The sequence below is a fragment of the Nylanderia fulva genome, unplaced genomic scaffold, assembly GCF_048542155.1.
Source record: "Nylanderia fulva isolate GAGA-0341 unplaced genomic scaffold, ASM4854215v1 Scaffold3, whole genome shotgun sequence".
In the NCBI taxonomy this organism is placed as follows: domain Eukaryota; kingdom Metazoa; phylum Arthropoda; class Insecta; order Hymenoptera; family Formicidae; genus Nylanderia; species Nylanderia fulva.
Window position 1 is genome coordinate 819,572 of NW_028190368.1, and position 22,783 is coordinate 842,354.

The 22,783-nt window shown below is 33.1% G+C and overlaps 1 protein-coding gene across 9 annotated transcripts in view; it reads left to right on the forward strand.

The window, feature by feature from the left end:
- LOC114937862 (rap1 GTPase-activating protein 1) overlaps positions 1-22,783 on the forward strand; it is a 142,111-nt gene that overhangs the window by 106,677 nt on the left and 12,651 nt on the right. For all 9 annotated transcript variants that reach the window (XM_085484244.1, XM_029311842.2, XM_029311566.2 and 6 more), the window contains one exon: positions 18,484-18,801. In XM_085484244.1, the coding sequence (XP_085340370.1) occupies positions 18,484-18,801 (318 nt within the window). The remainder of the gene's footprint in view (positions 1-18,483; positions 18,802-22,783) is intronic.

Genomic DNA, 22,783 nt, shown 5'->3' on the forward strand with positions numbered 1-22,783 from the left:
ACTCGCTTCTCCTTTTTTTTCTCGCATTTATAGAGGCAGGGATTCCTGTATTCCACGACTTTCCGTCTCTTTTTTTTTTCTCTGCATCCGCGCATGCAGACCGCCAGTCGACGAAGAAGCGATGAATGAAAAAATCACGAGCGCCTTGACCCTTCGTAACCCGTCTCGTTGTTGCCGAGAGAGACGGAGAAGTATCGCGAAATTATCGCGTTTCATTTCGACGGATCTTATTTGCTCTGCAACTGGAGATGAAACTCTTCTCTCGAAAATAAAGTCACGTTTGGAAAGAGAAAAGATCGCGCGAAAAGATTAATGAAATTATATATATATATATATCTGTAATTCGTAACTATAATTATTATTATTGCTGAAAACTGTCAAAATATTTCGAAATATGGGTACAAATCTGAAAATAATTTTTCGAAGATTTTGAATTTTCTTTATGATTTCGATTGCACAAGATTTTCATGATTTCGATGTGGGTTGTGAACAGGCTTGAACTAATAGAAATATTTTCACAAAACGAGAAAAGGCTCGGATGTATAAATAGAAAAATTCAGGTAAGGAATGAGTTGGGATTATTTGCCAATTGATCTACTGAAGATAGTCAAAAGAAAGGATCGAGAAACGTTCGATCATAAAGATCAGGCCATCGAAAGGACCAAAAGGATCCTCTTGAATTGCGAGGGAAATTCTTTAAAGATTAGCATCAAATATTCTTAATTTTTAAAAATGTAGGCGAAATGGAATTTATTTTCAAACTAACAAAAACGTACATTATTTTACAGTACGCAAAGAAAGAATAAACATAAACTGAGCATAAAACACGAGATCTAAGTCCTGAACGATTAAATTAGGTTACGCTCGGGAATACTTAAGTTACTCGAGTCTTCTTTTTCGAGTCACTTATTAACCTCACCCATTCGTCTAATAAATTAAAACCATTCAGAGACAAACACCGTATCGCATGGAAATTACACCGACTATATATGTTGCTGCAACAATATGCATCCGCATAAAAAAAACATACGACCCTCTATTATTAACAGAGAATATATTTTTAGTTGCAAAGAATATGTTCTTTTATAGCACGTACTCTTTTCACTCCGAGAATATAATTCAGTGAAAAGCAATTCAGTTTTTAAAATTAAATTTTTTAATTAAATTAAAATGTTTATTTTTGTTTACATTTGAACGCGAGATTAAAATTTTTTTCTGTACAAGAACTTTCCAAATGTCGCGGTTCATCGTCACATTTCTCTTCTCCTCTTTGATTGTCAATCCGCAAGTCTGTTGCACCGAGATGAACGAATGAAGGCCAAAAGTCAATAATTGCTGTAGCGCGTCTACGCGGAGCGATATAATTGTTCTCTCTTCATCGGACGCGTCTTACATCATCGCTTACGTGATTTGAAACGCGAGGCATGATGCACGGTTATTTCGCGCTTCGCGTACGTGCTCTATCGCGAACACATTAGAAAGAGAGAGAGTGCGTTTGCCCCGTTTGATTGTGCGCGTGTGTCGTAACCGGTTCTCTCGGCTCTAGCTTTGACACGAGATGTAATCGTGTTCGGGGCGAGCAGCGACAATAGCGATAGAGGATTTCGATGTCGGTTAGATCTCTAAATCTGCGCCAGCTGCTGTATCTTCGACTTCAGCGATCAGAAATCTGTCGAATACATTTACACAATTCTTTTCACGGAAGCGCGTCGATTTTTTGGACGTAAAATTTTACGATTATTATGATGATTTTGGAATCGAGCATCTATACATTAAATAATCGAAAGATATATGCGTTCGTAGATTTATTTATTTTTGTTTATATATAAATGGAAAAGAGGCCCCTAAGAAATCCCTACACTGACATGAAAAATATTTATTTAATAAAAAAATTCTTTTCAAAACGGATAAATATTTATTTGATAAATAATTTATTAGGTATAGTATTGAAATAATTATTATGATGATTTTGGAATCGAGCATCTATACATTAAATAATCGAAAGATATATGCGTTCGTAGATTTATTTATTTTTGTTTATATATAAATGGAAAAGAGGCCCCTAAGGAATCCCTACACTGACATGAAAAATATTTATTTGGTATAAGAAAATTCTTTTCAAAACGGATAAATACTTATTTGTTACAAATAAATAATTTATTAGATATAGTATTGAAATAATTATTATGATGATTTTGGAATCGAGCATCTATACATTAAATAATCGAAAGATATATGCGTTCGTAGATTTATTTATTTTTGTTTATATATAAGTGGAAAAGAGGCCCCTAAGGAATCCCTACACTGACATGAAAAATATTTATTTGGTATAAGAAAATTCTTTTCAAAACGGATAATATTTATTTGTTACAAATAAATAATTTATTAGGTGTAGTATTGAAATAAATATTTATTAATTTAATAATATTTTTTAGTGTAGATAAATTATAGTTACAATAAATTTATGAATATAAATTATACACGATGTATCTAAATAAACGCCAAAATTTAAGGTGATGATTTGTCGAAAATTAAGGGGTGTTTCTTATATAAATACCATATATACTCTCATACACCTCCCTGAAGAGTTACACTTTTCTAAAGAGGGAGGTAAAAATTAAGTAATTTTTTTTCTCTTCAACAAATTTAACAAAATTTAGTAGATATTTTCTATTTCATTTTTTAACCCCCTTTAATTTTCTACAAAAAATCATCTCCTAAAATTTTTTGCATTTATTTAGATATACCCTGTATAATTATTAAATACATGAAACGTGCGAAAGAAAGAAAATGTGTCTCACAAAGAAGTAGATAATTACACAGAGAGAATTTTTTTATAATTTACCCTGAAAATTATGGTAATCGTGAGATAATATGATATTAGAAGAATTTTATAAGAGTTTTTCTGAAATTTGAGAAAGAAATAAAACTTAATTTTTACCTCCCTCATTAGAAAGTGTAATCATACCCTAAGATTTTTCACATTTATTTCAATACATCCTGTATAATTATATATCCAAATTATATAGTATATATTAATATATTATAAATATAAAGAAAAATCTCCGAATATATAAAATACTCAATTTATATCTCTTAAGACTCAAATTTTCATTATCTTGGGAAAATATCGAATAATATGAGAACATAAACGAAAAATGATGCGTCACCCTCTGGTTCTCAATCGCACAGATAATTTTTTATCTGAATACGTAAGATCTATTCGTGAAGGGAATGAGTCATGAACTAAACGAGGGAGATCGATTTTCCGCGGCCGCGTTAAGGATCGCCCGATCTCGTTATCGGGGTTAATCACGAACGGCACTTCGTCACGAAAGGCATTATATGCGGCACACATAAGGTCATCCCCTTGGACATCTTACGTAACGTAACGCACTTGCGTGTGCACCTTTGCATTATATGAACGTACGATGACGAACATTTGGAGAACGATGAATCGGTCGTTCGCGGTTAGTTAATTCGCCAAAGGTAATAACGGGCTGTGAAATTTCCCGTTTGTCACAGATTTAAAAAGATTTATTAGCGTATTGTATCGAAATGATGGGTATTTTTTACACTGAAAAAAAAAATCATTAAATTAATAAATATTTATTTCAATATTATATACTGCCTAATAAATCATTTATTTGAAACAAATATTTCTCACGTCAGATTATATTAGTTTTAAATAAATGCTTCATTAGGCAGGATTGAAATAAATATTTATTCCAATTCAATAAATTTTTTTCAGTAATATAATAATAATTAATTATTATATATTAATATATATATATATATATTAATATAAATTAATATATAATTATATTGTTATTAATTGTGTGCGATTTGCAGTTATATTCGTTTTGGACACTTTCTTGACACAAACTTGTCAGTTTCGCGATAAGCCTCGCAAAGCCTTTTGTTATTCCGAACTGTTTATTAATCTCATTATGAGGAAATCGCTCTTTGTAATTATACGCGAGCGCGTCATGCTTCCTACTTAAGGGACCTCTCTTACTCCACCTCGTGTAACTAAGTAGGATGTAACTATTGCAACTAATCAGCCCGACGGAGGTGGGCTCATTAACGCCGAGCGGCGGTTCGTTAGTGTACACCGGAGGTAAACACCCGACAGTGTACTTCGTATAAACAACAGTTATGCGTGTGCGTATACGTGGCGTGTCAGAATTTTCATTATATTAAAGTTATCAAGCAGGAGATGAGTGACTATTAAAATCTAATATATATTATTGTTCATTATATAACATCCCACGATTGCTAGTCGGACCTCTTTCGTAACGAATATTACAATAATTATCGCGATAACTTTCTCTTTTTATTAGATTTAGAATATTATTGCCGTAATCTCATTTTCTTATTATCTCCTTAATGCGAGATCTCTCATTCTGGGTTATCTATATGCGAAGATCAATATTAAGAACAAACTTGGAAGTTACCTTTACCCTTTCTTTATCATGAAACTTTACTAATCTTGAATGAGGCTGAAGTTGCCGTAATCATTTATATTTGCCCAAATGTTGCCAGAATCGACGTCATAAAAACGGGAAAAATCGTTTTGTGAACCATTAATTGTAAGTATAGACAAATATGGGGAAGAAGACAGGAATTTGGCTGCGAGAAAACATTAGCGTCTTCGCTCGCAAAAAGAGAAGGAAGAGGCTCGTTATACGCCCTTCCGACATTACTATTGCGATCGACACATGACTCACGGAGAGGCGAAATTGCTCCGGCGCTTACCGTAACCAGTCTTAACCCCGTTCCGATCGATTCCGGCGCAAACTGATCACGGCATCCCGCTGTGTGAAGTGTGCGTACATACACAGAATTTTCTCTTAAAATTTATCCTGAAAATTATACTAATCGTGGGACAATATATAGTATTGGAAAAAAATTGTATCAGAGTTTTTCTGATTATTTATCATAATAAAAAATAGTAATATTTACCACAATAAGATATAAAATATATTTGATTGATTTTACTATGTACATATATTCATATTTTTATTGTGGTAAATATTTAATTCGAGAAACTCTTATAAAACTTTTGCAAATTATAAATTTGGAAAAAATAATACTAAAAAGTCAGGGGAAAAATTATGTTCTGGTCTTGGAAAATCTGAAAAAGTCAGGGAATTTTTTTCATTGAGTCTGCTGGACACCCTGTTATCGGAATAAAAAATATTAATATTTACCACAATAAAATATAAAATATATTTGATTGATTTTACTATGTACATATATTCATATTTTTATTGTGGTAAATATTTAATTCGAGAAACTTTTATAAAATTTTTGCAAATTATAAATTTGGAAAAAAAAATACTAAAAAGTAAGGGGAAAAATTATGTTCTGGTCTTGAAAAATCTGAAAAAGTCAGGGAATTTTTTTCATTGAGTCTGCTGGACACCCTGTTATCGGAATAAAAAATATTAATATTTACCACAATAAAATATAAAATATATCTGATTAATTTTACTATGTACATACTCATATTTTTGTGGTAAATATTTCATTAGAGAAACTTACTATTAAAATTTTGCAATACTATATATTGTCCTACGATTACCCTGATTTTCAGGGTAAATTCTAAGAGAAAATTCTCTCCGTATATACGTGGTTATTTCGCAGCCTCCGCTCTAGGAAACTTTCCTTTCTCTTTCTATTTTTTCTCTATCTCTTTCTCGACCCCCGTTGTTCCCCTGCGGCGATCGTTTATATTCGCCCCCCTGAAATTCCGAAAGAGAGAGAGAGCTGATGTACCGTTAAAAGATGTACGGCCTCTCTATCTCTCCGTTTTGAGGGTTGCGTTCTCTTAGCTCTTCTCCATCTCGCCTCGCATCCGCGAGTACTTTCGCGGTTTCTGGAGGGGAGAATGACACGGGTGGAAGAGAGATACACGCGGAAGGTTCCCACGTGTTTCACGCGAAGTTGTTACGTATTCGCGCTTGTCGGATGCGAAACGTAGCAAGACGCACCGCGAGTGCATCATTTCCTGCACACACTGATAAAAAAAATATGTAAAATTATATAAATAATATATGTAAAATTGCACAATAAATGTATACATTTTCGTTATTTATATCGTGCAATTTTACACTTATTATTTATGTTAATTTTACATATTTTTTTACAGCAGAGAATTTTCTCTTAAAATTTCAAAATTTTTTAATCGTGGGACAATATAATATTAGAAGAATTTTATGAGTTTTTCCTGATTAATATATATTATTTACTACAAAAAAATATTTAAAAATTATTAATAAGAAATAGGCCAATCTAAGCGAGCAAAAAATTTGGATATTAAGTAATTTTTATTTTATTTGATAAAAATTGGTAGGTAATCGTTTCGATTGTACTCAGATTTTTCCATACACAAAATTAAAATTAAACAAACGTGATGTCATGTCTATATATGTATATTTAATTTGTAAGGATGATTATGACAAACACGATTACAACTTATAATCGTAGATAACATACAAAAGAAATCAAATAAGATGGAATAAAAATATGAATATTTACCAGAATAAGATATAAAATATGTTCGATTAATTTTAGTATGTACGTATTAATATTTTTTGTTATAAATATATTAATTGGAGAAACTCTTATAAAAAATTTCTCTAATTTATTGTTTCACGATTGCCATGATTTTTAGAGTAAATTCTAAGAGAAAATTCTCTCCGTGTGAGAAACACAGCCGCATCTTAAACCGCTACAACAGTGTCGTTGCTCTTTGATCTTTCTCTTTCTTTTTCTTTTTCTTTTACGTTTTAATCGGTTAAATGTAACGATAAAGTTTTGCGAATGATCACGAGAGTGCAACATCTATGAGTCTTCAATGCAATTCTCCTCTCTTTCATCCCTTCTCTCCCAACCTAACTTGAGAAAACTAATCTTCCAAGTTGAGAAAGTTGATTTTAGATTAATTTCGTCGAGCCCGTGGAAGAAGAAAGGGGAAAATTAATATCTTGAAGTTGCGCAAATTAAATTTATTTTTTAATTCTTTCCAAAAAGTTGATATTGTACTGAATGATTGAATTTGTGATTAGTTTGACAATTATTTTAAAATTAGTTTATAACTGGTAACTAAAATTATTTTACATTATTAAATAATTAATACACCTATATATTATATAATATACACATATATAATATTTAAAAATATATTTTATAATATGTATATAATATTGTCACGACTGATTTAGAGACAATTAATATCTCGATTTCCCTGTCAGATTTTTTCTCCTAAAAATAATGAACTAATGTATCTTTATGTCATCGCATCGCATCCTTACGATTCCCAGAATCTTCAAAGTTTTACCTACTTATTGCCTGTTCCTTCTCGTTGACTCAATCGAGGGTTTCCTACTGCCCACAACTCGATGACTCACTCTTCGTATCATATAAACTACTCCTCCGTAATTCAACTTTCACTATCTCTTTTTCTCCTAAGCATGTAATAAAATCCTCTCTCTCCTTCTCCGTCCTCGTCTTACGTAGTCTCTCTGTTCATACTTTGTCCAGTTCTCTCGAGGCTCGATGCTTCCTTCGAGATTATAACATTGCGCGTCTCTAGAATTTTTATGTAATTTTCTATAACTAAATTAGAAAGATTCCGAATGATGCATTAATTTTTATACATACTGAAAAAAATTGTTGAATTCTAATAAATATTTATTTCAATACTGCCAAGTAAATCATTTATTTTAAATCAATAACATTGATTTAATGTGAAAAATATTTGTTTCAAATAAATGATTTATTAGGAATATTTATTAATTTAAAAATTTCGTTTACTGTACAATTTTTGCTTGACAATATATATTTTCTTCCAATGCTAATCCTCCGAAGAAGGATCCGATGAAAAAATTGAATTCTAATGAAGATTTATTTCAATACTGTCAAGTAAATCATTTATTTTAAATCAATAATATTGATTTAATGTGAAAAATATTTGTTTCAAATAAATGATTTATTAGGAATATTTATTAATTTAAAAATTTCGTTCGCTGTACAATTTTTGCTTGACAATATATATTTTCTTCCAATGCTAATCCTGCAAAGAAGAATCCGATGAAAAAATTGAATTCTAATGAAGATTTATTTCAATACTGTCAAGTAAATCATTTATTCGAAACCAATAATATTGATTTAATGTGAAAAATATTTGTTTTAAATAAATGATTTATTAGAAATATATATTAATTTAAAAATTTCGTTTACTGTACAATTTTTGCTTGACAATATACTTTCTTCTAATGCTAATCCTCCGAGGAAGGATCCGATGAAAAAATTGAATTCCAATAAATATTTATTTCAATACTGTCAAGTAAATCATTTATTCGAAATCAATAATATTGATTTAATGTGAAAAATATTTGTTTTAAATAAATGATTTATTAGGAATATTTATTAATTTAAAAATTTCGTTGACTGTACAATTTTTGCTTGACAATATACTTTCTTATAATGCTAATCCTCCGAAGAAGGATCCGATGAAAAAATTGAATTCCAATAAATATTTATTTCAATACTGCCAAGTAAATCATTTATTCGAAATCAATAATATTGATTTAATGTGAAAAATATTTGTTTTAAATAAATGATTTATTAGGAATATTTATTAATTTAAAAATTTCGTTCCCTATACAATTTTTGCTTGACAATATACTGTCTTACAATGATAATCCTCCGAAGAAGAATCCGATTAAAAATGGCGAAACGACGTTTTCGCGTCCTTCGATTCTCTTCCTCATTCCTCGTCTCATTTCATCCGGAATAATTTCTGCACGCTTGTACATCAGCCGACTGTATTGTTCGCAATCACATCGAGGTTGCCGATGGTATCGCCACAGTTGGCTGTGCAGATACCGACATACCCAAGTAAAGTAAGCACTATCGATGATGGACTCCCCTGATGGGAACCTCTTCCCGTTAACTAACGAGAAACGCGTCATGCTGTTTCGGAACTTTCCGCCCTTGGGAAACGTCAAACTATTCCACGCGCGTGATCCTTCTTGTCTCTCTTTCTTGAACTTGAAGCGTCGATTCTCCGACCGTAATTAAATCGGCCATTGAAGAGAGAAAAAGAGAGAGAGATCCGATCTTTCGAACTATATAATCGCACAGTGTATATAATTTTCGCAGAAATTCTAATGAAAGTGTTAGTAACAATCTAAAGGCGTTACTAGAGAATTTTCTCATAAAACCGCATAGAATAGAATGTGAAATACTAGATACGGCGAATAATTCGCCGCAAATTGGCCTTCATTCAAAGTGCAGTAACGATCGGACAAATGGAAGCAATCAACGATATTCGGAAGGGTATAATTATTATCGTCTGCGTATGACACGCGGCTTTCCACATTTTCTACTCCGCTCGTTGGATATTTATAAATATGAAGAGAGATTATGTAATACGTATGTTTATGTATACGCGATGTCGTACGTCGCTCGGAGGACGGATTTGTTAATTAGCAATACGGTTCCCTGAGCATCCGAGAGTTGACCAAGAGATGAAATTATTATTCCTTTCTTTTTACATACGAATTTCATTTTTATTGTATATAATTAAACTCGTAAATCGCGACACGAGATATGCTTCCAAGACCGGAGAATTTAACAGCGAAATATATGGAAATATAATTTTAAATTCTTGCTGGACGTAATCTTGGAGAATTAAACATTTATATGTTATATTAAAATTTGTGATTTTATAATATTCGCAAGCATAGTAAGTCGTTTGCCAAAGGACATTGAAAAAAATTAGGTAAAATTTTCCTGTTGCTTCTGATAATTATTAGATTCACAATTAAATATTTATTAAATTAATTAAATTATATAAATATACACTGAAAAAATGTTTGTATAAAATTACATGATAAAACAAATTCCAGTGATAATTAAAAATCATTTTTTCAGTTTATAGGACAAGTAATTTCCATGTAAAAGTACATGGATGTTTTCAGTGTAATTATATAATATGTATATTAAAATTTGTGATTTATAATATTCGTAAGCAGAGTAAATCCTTTGTCAAAAGACATTGAATAAAATTAGATATAAGATTTTCCTGTTACTTCTAATATTTATTAAATTAAATAATATATTTAAAAATATTTATTAACTTAAATAATATATTTATTAAATATTTATGAAATTAAATAATATATTTTTATTAAATGTTTAATAAATTAATTAAATTCTATAATATTATATAAATTATATAAATAATTTAACGCGAACGTAAATTAGAAAAAAAATTATATATACGTAAATCACGCACGAGCATGACTTTATATCGTTGAATTGACAGGGGTCCGAAAAGAGGTCTCCTCTCAAGACTTCCGCTCTCTCGCACGTGTGTGACTCAGCCACGTGAATCACTTTAGATTAGCCGATCGAATACAATCGGTCCTTGTGTTCTTACAAGATGTGCGAGTGCAACTTTCTCCAGAATCGGACGCTCGGCTTTCCTGTTAAATCAGACTCAATTAATTACGGATAGCGATAAGCCGACGTCAATTCGCGTAATCGTGCGCGATAATAATCACCTGGAGATCGATAATTCGTTAAAGGATTCGCTCTCCTTTATTTAGTTTATCCGACAATTTCGACAAAATTGATTTCATTTACTCAGTTACATTTAATCCAATTTAATTTCAAATTTATTCCTGTATTCAAATTTTCTCTCAGAAGAAACTTTCCAAGTTTCTCTAACAATAAGAACCGTTTAATTGCGTAATTAAGAGTTACACTACTGCGTTTGATCCTTATCACTGTTGCAGCCGTATTTATTACCGTAACATATTATGATATTCGCGCGTTAATTTCTTATTTAATTAAATTTCACACACGTTTCGTCTTAATTGCGCAATTAATTTTGTATGAAACAAAGTTACCGTTTTATACAGAAACGAGGAAAATAACCGATACGCAAACGAAAGACGCATAACGAGAGACACTATTTCATTCGTTATTCTTGTAAAACGGACTGTTGGCTCTCACATTAATAAATCGCTGTAAATATCGAAGACTCGCGCGTTTTGCGATTCACCTCGGATTCTTCGGGACAGAAATAGAGTGCGTGGTCGCATATGCATCGTATTAGATATTACATTGGTGCACTTAGTCGTGCACGGAATTTCGGACCCTTGTCAATTGAATTAAAGTCACGCTCGTACGTGATTTACGTATATGTATATTTTTTTAAATTTACGTTCGTATTATATTATTTATAGAATTTAATTAATTTAATAAATATATTATTTAATTTATAAATATTAAAAGCAACAGGAAAATCTTACCTAATTTTACTCAATGTCTTTTAGCAAAGGATTTACTATATGAATATTATAAATCACAAATTTTAATATACATTCAAAATTAATTTCTGAATTATTATTATATTAAATGATTTTATATGCAGAGAAACTCGTATATCTATTTTCGTGTTATTTAATATCGATCGGTATAATTCTTCGAGAACTCGAAAAATGTATGAAATGCAGGAAAAGAAAATCATATTGAAGATTCGTACTTTCTATTCGTAGACTTATGTGTAAATATTAGACAATATAAATCTAGATAATAATATAAAGTACACAAAGAGAATTTTCTTTTAGAATTTACCCTGAAAATTATGGAATCGTGGGACAATATGATATTGGAAGAATTTTATAAGACTTTCCCTAATTAATATATTTACCACAATATAAAGAATATTATAAATAATAATCCTTAAGGTTGCCAGTAATAATTAATAAAAAACCACTCCTCAATGTTTAAAGTCGACCAGACTGGCAATAATTTGCCAGTCTGGTCGACTTTAAACATTGAGGAGTGGTTTTTTATAAAGAATATTAATTATCTATTACAATAAAATATAAAAATATGTTGGATTAATTTTACTGTGTACATATTAATATTTTTTATTGCAGTAAATATTAATCAGAAAAATTACTATGATTGTCAGAGTAAATTCTAAAAGAAAATTCTCTCCATGTAGAATCAAGAATAATATAAATTCGTATAGATTGCAGTTTATTAAAAAAATGCAAGTTTGCGAATGGATTACATTTAACGGACGACTTTACGTAATCGCGACATATTTTTGTGCGAATGAAAACATACAATTGAATTTGTAATATTGTTGTCCGTGTTTACGTTTTTTTTTTTTTTTTTCGGAAAATTACAATTTGAGAAAATAATGTCGCAACACCAAAATTTAAAATTCTCTTCAGAATCGCGTAATTAGAACCGTTGTTGCTCGTTGTTTTTGTTGCAATTAATCTTTTTGTAAAAGTCACCTGTAAAATACACGTCCGTTAAGCGATTATTATGGTGAACATGGCCACCAGAAAAAGAGCGTCGCAGCAGGTGGTACCGGTAATAATATATCGGCAGCTGTTGTGTGCTGAATATTGCAATGTGTATGTGTGTGTGTTTTATCGGGGTCGCGATTGGCTCTCCTCATTTCGACGCTTTCGAGACTCATCGAGATCCATTCGACATTGGAACGTCGAGTGTCTCTCAAAAGGTGTTACAACTCGTTCGTTCGGAGCTTTGATGTCAAAATTGTGTTGAAAAAAAATAACACATTTCCATACATTTCTATTAAAAAAATAATATAAAAATAAAATATACAATATAAAATATACAAAAATAAAATGTACAGTATAAAAATATACCTCAGGACGAATATAAAATAATCATGTAGTTATATAAATATAAATGATAATTTTAAATATTTCTGGTATTTTGAAAAGTATCAAAATTAGCTTTCAGCGATATCGATGCGAATACCTGTGCTGGTTTGAAATAAATGTAAAAATTTGTCTTTCTATCCTCGGTCTCTCTATATACGTCTATATATTTTCGAGCGAGTTCGATTAACTTGAACCCATCGAAATTTACGATCGCGTTCAGAGCTCGGAAATACTCGAAATATCACGAGTCTATTCGTTTAGTAGCTATAGAGACCAAAGTGTTTTGCGATATATTTCCTTCTCCATTGCTTTATCCATCTTTACGCCGCGCTTGAGGTTTATATTTGGCGGAGGAGGCTGCGTTCTGTCCCTCCTTTTTTTCTTTTTCGAGCACTTACATCTCTGAATTCTTTTTTTTTTTTTTTTTATCCTCCTGGCATTCGAAATTAGAGACGCTTAAAATTAGCGGACGAAAGGAGACATATCTCTCTTCGGAGACACGCTATGGCTGAAAACGCTTTCTGGAAAGAGAGAGAGGGCAAGAGGAAGAACACGAGGAAAAATCGACCACGAGGAAGACCTCGAAGAAACGTAATCCGAGAGGCCACATCCGCATTACTTTTAAAACCGCGTTTTACGCCGTTTTTTCTCTCCTCGCCTCGTTAGAATCCTCTGGTGTTCATTCCGTTCGAACGGAACCGAACTCGAAATAGAATGGTTTTCGTCGGGATACGGGTCTCTTTCTCGAGCGAGGAGAGAACGTTCAGGTTCTGGGACGCGACTTTGATGACGTCCGGATAATAATCGACGATGACCGCAACGATTTCTCGCACGTATAAGATGAAGAGGCTATAAAAAGACCATTTCATCTAAGCAAGACCGCGAAAATCAATACTTGAAAGAATCAATCTTGTTTCTTTTAGAGGATAATATGATTCGTCGTTAATCCGATTTACAATGCAGCGCAGTATTTGTCACTCGATGGTTTTAGTTTCTTAGATAAATGGAAAGTTAATAAATGCACTGAAAAGAAATGTGTTAACTTGGCCAAACTTTTTAACTACGCAGAGGGAATTTTCTCTTAGAATTTACCCTGAAAATCATGGTAATCATGGATATATGGTGATGGAAAAATTTTATAAGAATTTCTCTGATTAATTACCACTATAAAAATAGTAATATCTACTACAATAAAATATAAAATATGTTCGATGAATTTTACTATGCACATATTAATATTTCTTATTGTGATAAATATTAATCAGAGAAATTCTTATAAAATTCTTCCAATATCATATTGTCCATGATTACCATGATTTTCAGAGTGAATTGTAAGAGAAAATTTTCTCCGTGTAAATATTATTTCGTTAATTGAAAATAAAAATAAAAAGATTTAAATTAAATATAAAATATTAAATTTAGCACAAAATGTATATTTGACTTAAGTACTAATATATGTTTAAGTAATAAAATAATAATTTAATCGAAAGGTTTATTCAAGTTAACACATTTTTTCAGTGTCGCTCTCGAAAAAGAAGACTCAAGCTATTTAAGAAGTATTCAAGAATGAGTCACGTGTAACATAATTTAATCGTTCAGGACTTAGGTCTCGTGCTTCATGCTCGATTTACATGTACCATGTCATGCTTTCTTTATGATCTTTCTTTGCTTGTGTGTTGTAAAATAATGTGATCCATATATGGAATGGCTTTATGAAACGTGTCAAAATTTTCTGTCATTTTATTCAACTTTTATAGAACCGGAGCAGATGCAAATTTATTAGTTCTGTAAGATTTAAAGTGTTATTTAAAAAAAATTTAATTTAAATTACAATAAAAACTGAATATTTAATGTGCAAAAATAAAGAAAAATATAAAAATGTGGAAAATGCAGTTACTGCATAAAAATAAATCCACTTTTGTCCAAGTTTTCATAAATTAGGAACATCTGATATATACTATCTTTAGAAGAATTCTCTAAAGATAAGAGGATTTTTGTGGCGCCTATTTTAGAACAGGATATTCTAAAAATAAGCGCGAGAAATTCTTCCAAAGTGAGAATACAATTTTTCAGCGCTGACTTGGCTTGCTGGGATTTCGAAAGATCGCATAATAATTCTCGCGATCGACGCGTTAATAATTTCCTATTGAACTGACAAGATTTGATCGAGGTGACCGAATTACGCCATCATCTCAGTTTGAAGCGATATCCGATAACTAAATCGCGCCGGATATATTTCGATGTCGCTGTTCTGGTAGCGAACGTGCATACAGTGACATGCACGTGCGCATGCATTTAGCGGTGCATATGCACGTGTGCATGATATTATAACATACACGCGATGGTAATGCAATCCCATTCGCGATGCGCGTCACTGATCGATGAAGCTATCGCGGGATATCACGAAGATGGAATTATTCCGTCGAGAGAGAGAGAGAGGGTAATAATAATAATAATAATATCGATTTCGCGATCGATTGTCTCTCCCCAAAGACTCGGTTAAACTTTTCTCATACCAGTCTGTGGAAACCCTGACAAGGCTCGATTCCTGTAATATTTTCCTCTTTAGAATGGTAATTGAAATAAAATGCACATTTTCCTGGAAATATGCATGTTTATATTTGCAAACGCGCGATTAATGCAACTTGAGAGTTAAATTCCAGAAAGTGTAATACGATGATGATAATAGAGATACGCGGAAAGCGGCGTTTAAACTTCGCAGAAGCGAATCGGGGTCGAATTCAGATATATATATATGTATATATATATATACCTGGTTGTGAGTGTGAAAACCGATTACAGTTCGCGCGACACGAATAAGTCGCAATCTTCCCTAATGAAGATCGGGAGAAAATGCGCGTTTACGCGCGACCGCTCTTACGCGTCGGAGAAAGCTCTCTCGGTTCACATTAAATGCACAAATGATAGCTTAACTATGCGCGATTAATCGCGAGTGGAGAACATTCGAAAGCTCTATTCATTCTAGAGTTCTCGCTTTTTCCCTCCGTTTCTCTCTTTGTATTAAAATAATTGACTATAACTTATTTATTTATGTATAAACGGGAAAAGAGAAATCTCTCTTGTACAAATAATTTACAATTACTAACGTCGACAAACGACACAGTAATATAAGATGCTAAAAAAAGACAGAACATTTTATCGAATAATAAAAAATTTATATAGAACATAAAATGCCGTCAAATTGGAATAAAGAAAATTAAATGTAGGAATGTAAAAATTTAACGGTGACAATGAGTGATTATTAACAAAAGTTTCTAGAGACACACGAAAAAAATTAATTTATTATTTATTTTTAAGTGATTAAGAACAAAAATGTCAATTGCCGTGTACCAATTATATATTAATGAGAAATGATTCAGCTGTGACTTGCTAAATGTAGAGAAAATTTACTGTCGACATTTGCGCGCGGATATTAAAATTTCACCGTGATATGAATAAAATAATAAAAAAATAAACAAAATAAATTGAAAAGGCTCTGATATATAAATATAAAAAAATCATCAGATTTATAGTAGATTTCTGATGTCATTTGGAGAAGATTTTTCGAAATCACATTCTTCAGTAAATTCCAGGTAGAGTTTAATAAGATTTAATCAAATTTTCATTTAAAGTTTAGTTACAAAAAGATAAATGATGGCAAAAATCGAGAATGTATAAAAAAATGCTGACTTTACCCGAAATTTTCGCAGAGGAAAAATCATCTTATAATTTATAGTAGATTTCTGACGTCATTTAGAGACGATTTTTCCAAATCACATTCTTCAGTTAATTTCAGGTAGAGTTTACTTTAATAAAATGTTCATTTAAGACTTAGTTACAAAAAGATACATGAGATGGCAAAAATCGAGAACATATATAAAAAATGATGACGAATAATTTTATTATTGCTTCATACCTTATAAGATGACTTTCTCCGAAATTGGTGAGGAAAAGTCATCTTATAAGGTATGAAGCAATAATAAAATTATTCGTATTTCCCGCACGTGGGCGAGATGAGAGAAGAGATACTCAAAGTTCCGCGCGTCGATAGGTGTGAAGATCCCCGAACATCGGGTGACAGTCGATATTCGAGTTTGGTCCGTGGTGAAGATCTCCGCGTGGGTGGCCCGGGTGTTCGGTGACACGTGGACGTGGATTTCGTTTCCGTTTCACCAACGAATGTGCGCGCACTCCTCTCTTCTACAGGATCTCTCTTATATGTCGCGTCTACAGTTCGACCTACTCGCCTCGATCTCTCCTCTTGACGTTTACAACATTCGAGACCCCTCGGTGCCGATCGATCGATCGATCGTGTGCTGCGGCCTCGGGAAAGGCGAGCAGCACGAGGCAATCGACATTTGCTATCGGCGATTGATAAACAAGTGGTCCGGCTGACATTTGTCGACGAGCACACAAGTATTTTGATTACTGTATGCGAAAACACTTGGAGCTATTTCGTGGAAATTATTTTTATCACAATTTTGGTAATATATTATTTAATTTCTTTTTTTAAGGGATTTTTGAGAAACATTAAACATTGAGATTTTTCCTTCAAGTCGACTGACAATGAATTATATTTATAAAGTTGGAAGATAATAATAAAATAAGTTCAGAAATTTTTACAATATTATTGTATTTAATTTCTTTTTAATTCGGGATTTTTGAGGAACACAAACATTGAGATTTGTTCTCGAAGTCAACTAAATTATATTTAAAATTGGAGTAAGAAAAATAATAATAAAATAAATTAAGAAACTTACAGGCACATAAAGAATAACATAAGAAAAGATCTCATTCAAGAAAAGATACTTCACTCCTATTGTGTGTTAGCAATCCTTACGTAATTCTGTGCCAAAAAAGGTCACCGACGAAATACTTTGAAACTTTAAGAATTCTCGTCAGTATATTCCAAGGAATTCTCAAGGAATTTTTTTTACAAGATGAATAAACATCCTGATATAGACAAGCAAACACAAATTGAGACATTACGATGAGTGAATCAGCTATAAGTAATTAAAAGTGGAGTTCATATCGTAATAAAGTAGCATTCTCATGGAGAAAATATTTTCTTAGAATTTACTCTGAAAATCACAGTAATTGTGAGACAATATGGTATTAAAAGAATTAAAGAACTTTTCTTTAATATTTACCACAATAAGAAAAATTAATATCTACCGCAATAAGATACAAAATATGATCGTATTAATATTTTTCTCTCATAAAATTCATAAAATTTTTCCAATACCATATTGTCCCACGATTACTATGAGTTTCAGAGTAAATTCTAATTCTCTTTGTGTAAAACTAATAATTAATATAGTATCATTGTCAAATGATTAAAAAAATATTTATTCTTAAGGTAAAAAAGCAATGTGCAAATTTCCATTTACACAATTTTTTAATATATCTTATTGTAGTAGATCTTAATATTTTTCATAGTGATAAATATTAATCAGAGAAACTCTTATATAAAATTTTTCCAATACCATATTGTGCCATGATTGCTATGATTTTCAGGGAAAATTCTCTATGTATCGTAACGCTTTTATCTTGCAAATTGAAAAAAAAATCCCCAAAAAGGTCTCTGACTCTGACAGAGAAAAAAAATGAATGAATTTAAGAGATGGAACTGTGTCTTTCAATTCTTTTTCCATATGAAAACCCCATATCAAAGCTGGAATTCCAGCTCGCGCGCAGATAATACCGAGTCGGAGACCGGATGAGTAATCGGGCGCCTATAATTTGGTTGCAGACGCCGAGACAGGATGACAGGACGACGTCGAGTCCCGGCGGCGCAGGCAGCAATCACACTCCGGCGCTGTCACCGTCGCCGGTGGGCGACGCGCCCTTGGGCAGGGCGCTCATGGAGGCAGCCCTGCAGCAGCAGGCCGCGACCGGCGCCCAGCCGCCCTTAGTCGTCACGCCGTCCGGATACTGGGTCGATGGTACCGATCATCGACATACCCTCGACTCGGCTGGCAGGGCGTTGCTGCCGGCGCAGCCAGCCTGGCAGCCCAGGATAGACCAAGACGATACCGCCAAGTGTTATCGGCGCTTCTTCGTCGGCAGGGTAAGTGTTTTCTCTCGATAAGATTCAAATATCAAGGACGAAGCTTGCCTGATATTTTTACATGTTCTTCAACTTTGGAACTTTGCTTCTCCATGATAAAACCCGAGTTTACGTGATCCTTCATCAGCAAAATCTTTTCCCATTATTAAATTGCTAATGATAGCGAACTGTGAACGTTAGAATTTTATGTAAAGAAACAAAATTGTTTAAGGCTGTAATTTTTTTTACTTATAACGCTCCCTATTTGTTAATATTAATACTTTAATGGTGGCAACGGATTTATCAATCTGTATGGTCAATAAAAAGATTCATGGTCGAATCCAACTTTGTGTTGGTATCAAAAAGAAACAGAATTTTAGGATCACCTTAAGGCTCCTGGATCCTCATCATGTTACATTGTGACGTCAAAGGCGAGAAAATCCACGCTGAAAGTTCTTGCATTCCATTTTTAGATAAAAATATATTTTAATCAAACACAACTCTTAAATGACTTTAACACACTTTTAAAATACCTCGAAAACTATTCTTGACAGTCACTCAACAACCATGATATTAGACTTCGTCATGTGGAATGATTGCGCATATGCAAAGAGTAGACGTCCTCATTACCATCATTTTACATGTGTCGATTGATTATAAAGGGAAAAGGATAGTTTTCGAGGTATTTTAAGTGCGTGCTAAAGTCATCTGAAGTGCTGTTTCATCGAAATATCTTTTATTAACTTCGAAATGGTGTCTAAAAATGTTTAGCGTGTTTTCTCGTTTTTGACGTAAAAATCCAACATGGCCGCGGCTAGAATCCAGGAGCCTTAAGGTGATCTTAAAGTTCTGTTTTATTGAAAGCAGCACGAAGTTGGATTCGACCATGAAGTGCTATTTCATGGAAATATTTTTTTTATTTCGAAACATCTAATAATTTTTAGCGTGTTTTCTCGCTTCTGACGTAAAAATCCAACATGGCCCGGCTAGAATCCAGAAGCCTGAAGGTGATCTTAAAGTTCTGTTTTATTGAAAGCAGCACGAAGTTGGATTCGACCATGAAGTGCTATTTCATGGAAATATTTTTTTTATTTCGAAACATCTAATAATTTTTAGCGTGTTTTCTCGCTTCTGACGTAAAAATCCAACATAGCCGCGGCTAGAATCCAGGAGCCGTTAAGGTGATCTGAAAGTTCTCTTTTATTGAAAGCAGCACGAAGTTGGATTCGACCATGACGTGTTTTCTCGCTTCTGACGTAAAAATCCAACATGGCCGCGGCTAGAATCCAGAAGCCTGAAGGTGATCTTAAAGTTCTGTTTTATTGAAAGCAGCACGAAGTTGGATTCGACCATGAAGTGCTATTTTATCGAAATGTTTTTTTTATTTCGAAACGGCATCTAATATATTTTAGCGTGTGTTATCTCGCTTCTGACGTCAAAATCTAACGTTTCATGGCCGCGGCGAGGATCCAGGAGTCTTAAATAAATAAAAAATATCGATCTTTTTTTCTTCCGCCGTTCGTTGTCGAGCGAGCTTCGACTTATCCGATTAATCGAGATCTCGGGGGCGCCTCGCGAACCTTCTTCCCGACTCGTCCCTGAAGCCGTATTCGAGAACTCGAGAACCGTGATGAACTGCGATCGCTCAACCGACGCACGTAGGTGTACGTGGAAAGAAGGACGCATGCACGGAGATAACGAGAGGGAGAGAAGAAGGAAAGGATGAGAATCGATGGGGAGGGAGGGAAAAAAGAGGCGCATAGGAAAAGGAAAAGAGCACTTTGGACGTGGGAGTGGGAACGTTCTCATAGTCTTCACCGAGGGAGTCTTCTCCGATGCCTGGAGAAGGAAATCCTTTTCTTCTCTCCACCTCTCATTCATCCGTCGTCGTCGTCGATCATTTTCTCGAGACGATACCTATTCGCAATTTTCTTTCTTCTTCATTTAAGTTTCTGAATTCCTTTTATCCTCGTTTTCTACCTGTTGTCGCGTCATCCTGGCGACACATTTTCGCGGGAATAACGAAAAACGCAGCAGAAAGAGAAATGCAATTTAATACGTGTATAAATACTGCACGAAGAGATACTTGAAAATAATAGAGATACATGCGAGATTTAAAAATATCTATTAATAATGAAAATTAGATATTTTTGATTAGATTCCTGACATCATTTGCAGACGATTTTTCCTTAGCGAAAATGTCGAGGCATCACTTCTTTTTGCAGATTCCCAATTTTTGCCATCATGTATCTTTTTGTAAGCCTTAAATTAAAATTCTATTAAAGCAGACTCTCGCTAAAATTAATTGAAGAATATGATTTTGTTAATATTTTTTACGTCCACAAGATAATTTGCGAAAAAAAATTATGAATGATGAAATAAATTATGAATTATAAAATGAATTAAATTTCCTGCTAATTTTTTATTTTCAATTGTTTATAACTTGAAAATTATTGATGCCTCGACATTTTCGCAGAGGAAAAATCGTCTCCAAATGACGTCAGGATTCTGTTGTAAATCGGTGATTTGCCGAGTACGGGACACCCTGTATGTGATCGAGAAAATTTTCGAGAGATGTAGGACAAAAATTGCGGGAAAAGGTCGGGAATTTTTAGCCGAGAAATTAATTATTAATTGTTATTACGCACTAGTCTTGTTCGGGACACTATATTGCTATATATTATCGCGAGTATTGCGAGGGCAGCGCATCTGCTCGGAAAGTCTGCTAATTAGTGAATCGTTAAGCCGTGTGGATAGGTTGTAAGAAAAAGGAGCACGGTATTTTCCGCTTCCGGCATTGCGTGCGCGCAAATGGTTTTTCTAGATAAGGCTCGACGGATGAGTTCCCGTTCCGCCTATTGTTACTCGACAGTGTTACCTTTGCTCGGTTCGTAATTGTTTTTTTCCACCTTTTTTTCCTTTTTTTTTTGCATTACAACGCGAACGCTGAAGTCCGTAACTGTACGAAGTAACGCACATCGAAACGCGATATTCGCTTCGAGAAAATCGAATTCATCAAAATTGTCTTGTGAAAATATCCCGCAAATTTAATAAATATATATATTTTTCACTTTGCGATGTCCGAAATATTTCCTCCCGCATTCAATGATAAAAAATTCAAACTTGGCGCATAGTAATAAAATTCAAGAAATATGTGTCCCAACTTGTCGATTTTTGTCCCGCAGTTTTTATGAATTTTGTGGAGAAAAATGAATAAAGTTGAAAAAATTAAATAATATATAATTGCGATATTTTTATATTTTTATTTTAATTTAATTTTTTTTAATTAAATTAAATTATGAATTATAAAATGAATTAAATTTCCTGCTAACTTTTTAGAAGAAATTCAACCTAAGAGAGCAAAAATTGTACACATTATTTAACGATGAATTGAATCGGTGTATATTTAATTTCTCCCTGTCAAAACACGAATTCGCGATCTTTTCGTGTATCTAAACACAACGTAAACACGCACGCCTTTCGTTAATACATGGCGACACCGATATCGCGTGCGTTATCGCAATGCCGTTTGTTACACTCGTAAAACAGCAGAAGAATAAACCATAAACCCCCCAGAGAAGTCGCACATATATGGAAGAAGGAGGCGATTACTCGCGGCAGATAACAACAACGGTGCACGAGTATAATTCGAACTGTAACAACAAAACGGTTAACACACCTTACAGTCGATAGTAACGGCTAACGATATTAATCGAGAGCCGGAGTGGGAGACGCGTGGGTACGGAGCAAAAATTCGCTCGCTTACAATGGAAGAGGGCGCGCCAAGAGTTCGCGTAATATCAAGTCGGACATTATATTCTTCCCATTTGTGAGATGCCATAGATTATGCCCGATAAGAGAAGAAGCACGTGTATAGACACTTCGATAAGAATTAAAGAGAGAAAACTCTTAGAGAAGATAACTGGCGCGTATATTCTTTCGCGCCTAAAAAAAAAATATCAAGATATTCCTACACGTTTGTCACATTATTCTATCAATCAGA